The sequence below is a fragment of the Myotis davidii genome, unplaced genomic scaffold (genome assembly GCF_000327345.1).
Source record: "Myotis davidii unplaced genomic scaffold, ASM32734v1 scaffold98, whole genome shotgun sequence".
NCBI classification, from domain to species: domain Eukaryota; kingdom Metazoa; phylum Chordata; class Mammalia; order Chiroptera; family Vespertilionidae; genus Myotis; species Myotis davidii.
Window position 1 is genome coordinate 4,889,346 of NW_006294654.1, and position 6,354 is coordinate 4,895,699.

Below are 6,354 nucleotides of genomic sequence, written 5' to 3' on the forward strand. Positions count from 1 at the left end.
CTACTGGCCTCACAACCCTTTTCCTTTCTCTGAAACACTCAGATTTCACACGATTCCTTTCGAGGTAGCTCCAGTTCCACGCAGGGCGCGCCCCATCCCTCACGGCTGAGCCCGGGGTTGCCCAGCCTCGCTCCCTCCGGGGAAACTTCGCAGTCTAACACACACACACACACACACACACACACACACACACACACACGCTGTAGAGAAGTAAAGGTGATGGGCGGGTGGTTGGGTCTGATGGAATCTTTGGAGCCGGTGCCGTAAAGAAAAAAGAGTGGACCCAGGCTGGTGCATGCCTTCTCCACGTGGAGGGAAGGAGGAAGGAAGAGTGGGCGACCTAAAGGTGCCCCTGTCGGTCTCAGAACTCCAATTTCCTGGTGGGATAGGGGACAGAGGGGCTACAGTCCTCCAGGAGGCAGCTGTTCAGTGTCTCCAGCCTGGGCGCAGCCAGACGCATGCGAAGCCTGCCTGCCAGGAGGGGCTTGGGCGCAGATAACGTTCCGCCTGGCGCCTGCCAGGGACAGTGCCCCCATCGCTGGGTAGGGCTGCCAGCCTCAGAAGACAGGAACGGAAATCTGGCTTTCTAGCAAGGCCCTGGGGTGGGTTCCTCAGCCCTGACGGCGCACGCCCACCCGCAGAGCCCCCCCTCCCCTGCCCAGGCGCGCCCGCTTCCCTCGCCCAGTGCCTCCCGCACCTGGATGTGGCAGGAGATCTCCGAGTCGTCCAGCAGCCGGATGGTGCATTTCATCTCCTGGCTGAGTGATTTGGTGCTGGAGCTCCGAAAGTGGATCATTTTCATGGTCCTCCTGCCTCTCGGCACACAGCGGCAGGAGGCGAACATGCACCGCGGCCCGGGGGAGCGAGCTGGAGGCTGGGGCCGGCTGGGCGCTCACCCTCGGTAACGCACGCGCTGGAGCACGCACGGTCCTGGGCACCTGGATGCCACTCAGCCCCGGGACAGCGGTGGCGACGGGCGCCTGCAGCCACACTTGCCGGGCTGCCGAGCGCAGCAGGCGGGGCCCTCCCTCCTCCTCCCCCTCCCCTCTCTCGGCTTCCTCCCCTCCCGCGCCTCGCCCCTCCTTCCCCCGCCTCCTCCGGGTGCGCGCTCCTGTGCCTCCCTCGGCCTCGGCTCCCGGTCCGTGACCCCAGCAAGCTTCCGCTGCACTCACTCCCGCGCCCCAGCCTCGGGGGAAAGCGGAGGGACTGGGGGCCGGGGCGCCCCGCAGTGGCCTGCTCCCGTCGCCGCTGCGTCAGGCCGGGCCCGGCCACCTCCTCCCGCACTCCCCGCAGCGCTCCTCCTGCCCCGGTTCCCCCACTCGCTGCGCTGCCAGTGCCGGCCCTGCTGGGCCCCAGGGACCTGGCTACTGACGGAGGGACGGAGGGTGATCCTGACCTACACCCAAAGGGAGGATTCCACTACGGGAGAGGATTGTTGGACCAAGAACGAATCCCCGAGAGTGCCATGAAGCGCTGGCACAGCGACACCAGGAAACGTTACTCGTACAATCTCTGGTACGCATGAGGATACGAGTATTTCTAAGCCTTTATTTTATTTAATATTAACTTGAGCCCGGCCGGTGTGAGCACTCACCTATGAAGTAGGAGATGTGGGTTTGATTCCCGGTCAGGGCATATGCCCAGGATATGGGGTCCATCGCCAGTATGGGGGCGTGCAGGAGGCAGCCCGTCAATGATTCTCTCTCATCATTGATGTTTCTCTCTCTCTCTCCCTCCCCCTTCCACTCTGAAATCAATAAAAAGTATTTTTAAAAATATTAACTGGAGTCTATCTCATTCTCTGAGAAATTCAGAGTCTTCCTTAAGCAATTTCTCATGTTCATGGTTCCCAGCATTTTCAGTGTGCTCTTTGGTAGCAGTACCTTAGACCTGAACAAGGTGGTCCCTAACCTGTGCCACCCCTTTTAGGGACCTCCTACCTAATCCCAGTGCCCCATCCCATTTTAGACCCATCTCTGGGTACTGGGGACCCTGGAATTCCCTGCCTGCCTCCAGGGTGTTGGGGAACTCCTGCCCCTGAATCTTCCCCAGGGTGGGTCAACCCCCTGTGTGGTGTTGCCCATGGACCCAAGGCGTGGCTGTGGAGGCAGGTGGATGGAGGTTGGGTGAGGAGACCAGGAAGGCTGGGAATAGGAAAAGAAGGAGGGCCTCTCGCCCTGCTGCCCTTTCCTGGGCAGAAAAGGTCATTATTAAAGAATTAGAGGGAAGACTTGTTGCTCAGCTGTCAGCTCTTGCTACAGCTATACAGAACTCCTCATCCAAAGGCTCACCCCACCCTTGGGCTGGGGAGGCAGGAACCAGCCCTTTCACCTAATCTGGTATCTTCTGATGGGCCATACCAGTACATGCCCTAGGCCACGCTGTGGGGTTGGCTGAGGCTTGGTGGGGCCTGCATTGCAGTTGGACTTCTCCCTCTGCCTGTTCCTCCTTCCTCTCTGTGTTGATCACTAGTAAACACCCTTCAGGCCAAACTCAGTCTCAGTGCCTGCTCCCGGAGACCCAAACTGTGACAATTTGTCAAAACTGGAGCATAGAGTATAGTTTCTTTAACACTTGATAGATTGACTGTGGCTTTCAAAGAGTTAGACAAGAGTATGTGGGCATCCCTGTGTACTCTTGCACTGGGCCTGTGAATATCACAGCCGTTCCTAAGAGGGAGGTCCGTATGGAGGGTCTGGGAAGATGTGGATTTGATTCTTGACCCAGCTACTGGCCAACCCTGGGGATCCTGGGCACATGCCTTTTCATGTATTTCCTTAACTTCAAAGATGAGCACATCTACCTTTGTTTGGCCCATCTCACAGGTGTCTGAGAAGCTGGGATAAGACAACATCAGTGGAGGGGACCAGGTTATAGTCTATAATCTGTAAATCTCTATATGCACAGATGAGGTGGCAGTGATGTGGTTGTCCCACTCCAGTTTGAAAACTGAAACCGGTTGAACCATTTCTCCCCATCCAAAGAGCAGATCCAAGACAGCTAGAGATCAAAGAAAAGTCAACACTCAACACAGTCCAAGCTTTTCTTTCAAGGCTAGCTACTTGTCTATCTTCATTATAGGGGCTTTTGGCCACAAAAGACTCATGTTCAACATCCCAAAATCGTTATCTCAAATTTCAAGGAAGCAGAATAATCCAACAAGAACAATAGGAAAAAGAACAAAGATCACTATAGTGAAGAAATGAGAAGAATCTGGAATTGGTTATCAGGCCTAGTTTAAAATGAAGTCTGAGATTCGGCTAGTATAAATATACGAGAGGCCTGATGCACGAAATTCATGCAAGGGGCTTGGCCCTGTCACCGCGGCTTTGTCCTGAAGGATGTCCGGTCTAATTAGCATATTATGCTTTTATTATTATAGATGAACTCTGGCCCTGGTGGGTGTCACTCAGTTGGTTGCAGAATCATATAATCCACTAAAAGGTTGTGGGTTCGATTTCAGTCAGGGCACATACCCAGGTTTCTGGTTTGATCCCCTGTTGGGGCATGAGCAGGAGGCAACAGATTGATGTTTCATTCTCACATAGATGTTTTTCTCTCTCTCTCCCTCTCCCTTTCTCTCTCTATAAAAATCAATAAAAGGATGTCCTCAGATGAGGATTTTAAAAAATGTTAAAAATATGGGCTCTGGCATACATGAAAAAAAAACCAGCTAGGTAAATTACCACATATTGGAGTATTCATCAAAAAAAGGTGGCCAGTGTTATACATACATGAGTGTGTGTGTGTGTGTGTGTGTGTGTGTGTGTGTGTGTAGCAAGAGAAATTCAAATAATAAATTCAAGAGATAAGTTTAAAACTGGACTACTTGCCTTCACTGGTATGCTCAGTGGTTAGAACTCCAGCCCACACACCAAAGGGTTGTGGGTTTGATTCCCAGTCAAGGGCACTTACCTGGGTTGCAGGTTTGATCCCCAGCCCTGGTCAAGGTACATGTGGGAGGCAACCAGTTGATGTGTCTCACATCAATGTTTCTCTCTCTCTCCCTTACCTCCCTCCCTTCCACTCTATCTAAAAATCAATGAAAAAATCTCCTCAGGTAAGGATTAACAACAACAACAACAACAACATAAAACTTCTAGAAGATGACACAGGAGAAGATCTAGATAACCTTAAGTTTGCTGATGACTGTTTAAATATAACACCAAAAGCACTATAAGTTGGATTTCATTAAAATTAAAAATTTCTGCTCGGTGAAAGACACTTAAGAGAATAAGAAGACAAGTCACAGAGTGGGAGAAAATACTTGCAAAACACATATCAGACAAAGGACTTGTATCCAAAATATAGGGGGAAAAAGCTTTTAAAACTCAAAACAACAAAACAAATAATCCAATTTAAAATTAGGCAAGAAATCTGAAATAAACATATGAAAAGATTCTCATTAGGGAATTTCAAAATTAACTATTCTGAGATACTGCTGCACACCTATTAGGTAGCTAAAATCCAAAACACTGACAACACCAAATGCTGGAGATGATGGGGAGCAACAAGAGCTCCCACTCGGTGCTGGTGGGAATTAAAATAGCACAGCCACTTTGGAAGAGAGTTTGATAGTTTCTTACAAAGCTAAACATACCATACAATCCAGTAATTGTGCTCGTAGATATTAAGTCAAATGAGTTGAAAACTATGTCCACACAAAAACCTGCACACACATGTTTATAACAACTTTATTCATAATTGTCAAAAATTGGAAACATCCAAGATGTCCTTCGATAAGTGAATGATAATTAAACTCTGTTCTATCCATGCAATGGAATATTGTTTAGCAATAAAAACAGATAAGCTATCAAGCCACTAAAAGACATGCAGGAACCTTAAATGCATAATGCTAAATAAAAGAAGCCAGTCTAGCCAAAACCGGTTTGGCTCAGTGGATAGAGCGTCGGCCTGCGGACTGAAGGGTCCCAGGTTCGATTCCGGTCAAGGGCATGTACCTGGGTTGCGGGCACAGCCCCAGTAGGAGATGTGCAGGAGGCAGCTGATGGATGTTTCTCTCTCATCGATGTTTCTAACTCTCTATCTCTCTCCCTTCCTCTCTGTAAAAAATCAATAAAATATATTTTAAAAAAAAAATAGAAGCCAGTCTACACACTGTACAATACCAATTATATGACACCTATCTGGAAAAGGCAAAGATAGTAATAGGGAAAACTGGGAGCCAGAGGGAACGGAAGATATATAGGATCTCTTTATACTTTCTGCAAAACCTTCTGTAAACCTTAAAATGCTCCTTTAAAAAGTGTATTTAAGGGGCAGGATGTGGAGGCAGGCTAGAAGAGGTCACTAGGGGGGAAGAAGGGGCTTATGCAATACTTCCAAACATAAAGATTTTTTAAAAATTGATCCATCTCCATCCTGTGAGGACACAGGGAGAAGGCAGTCGTCTGCCAGCCACAGAGAGAGCTCTCCCCCAAAACCAAATTGGCTAGCACCTAGTCCTGGACTCCCAGCCTCCAAAACCATGAGAAAATAAATTTCTGTTGTTTAAAAAAAAATGATTATTGAAAATATTTTGGCCCAGCCAGTGTTGCTCAGTGGTTAACATCGATCAACCCATGAATCAGGAAGTGATGATTCCATTCCCAGTCAGGACACATGCCCAGGTTGCAGGTTGGATCCCCAGTAGGTGGCAGCAGGAGGCAGCAGATAAATGATTCTCCTCATTGATGTTTCTATCTCTCCCTCTCCCTTCTTCTCTTTGACATCAATAAAAACATTTTTTTTAAGAAGAAAATATTTTGGTCACTATTTATATGACTCCCTCTATCAAATTCCAGCATGCAGTAAATATTCTTATGAGGCATATAACCATGCATCACTGCCTTGTTGCCAGAGAGCACTCAAGGGCAGCAACACCACACAGCATCTGCCCATGCATTTGGTTGATGCATAGCAATTCATCGGATGATTACTTTAATTGTAATTTGGGGTTTTTTTCAGTGAAATGCTTTTTCTTACAGATGAACTTCAAATATTTAGTTTTCTCTTTAAATGAATTTTCACAAGTTTTCACAATTCACAATTTTTTCTACTAATGCAAAAATACATTGAGTTTTTCATTGCTGTTATTATCTATTAAATTATTGTTTTCATTAATTCTTTTCATTATGGTTTCCTGGTTTTTTATTTGCTTTTGAAATTTTCAATTTGCCAATTTCAGGTTATTGCTGGAATTTCTTTGCATTTCTATGGAAAAATAATAATAGATATAATTTAATTAATTTTATTTATTAAATCTGCCTTTACAATTTCATGGAATTGATTTTCAATATATTTAATTCTATATGAGGGTAGTAATTATATTTTGTGTACTTTTTTCAGAATTTT

At 47.3% G+C, this 6,354-nt stretch overlaps 1 protein-coding gene across 2 annotated transcripts in view; it reads right to left on the reverse strand.

Annotated features, from left to right (window-relative positions):
- The window catches only part of FRMD3 (FERM domain containing 3), a 231,118-nt gene extending 230,055 nt beyond the window's left edge, over window positions 1–1,063 (reverse strand). The window contains exon 1 of one of the 2 annotated variants that reach the window (XM_006769025.2): window positions 698–1,062. In XM_006769025.2, coding sequence (XP_006769088.1) covers window positions 698–844 — 147 coding nt within the window. In that variant the 5' untranslated portion in view covers window positions 845–1,062. Of the gene's footprint in view, window positions 1–697 lie in introns of both variants that reach the window. The other variant, XM_006769024.2, reaches the window with a different exon arrangement.
- Window positions 1,064–6,354: the final 5,291 nt, after the last annotated feature.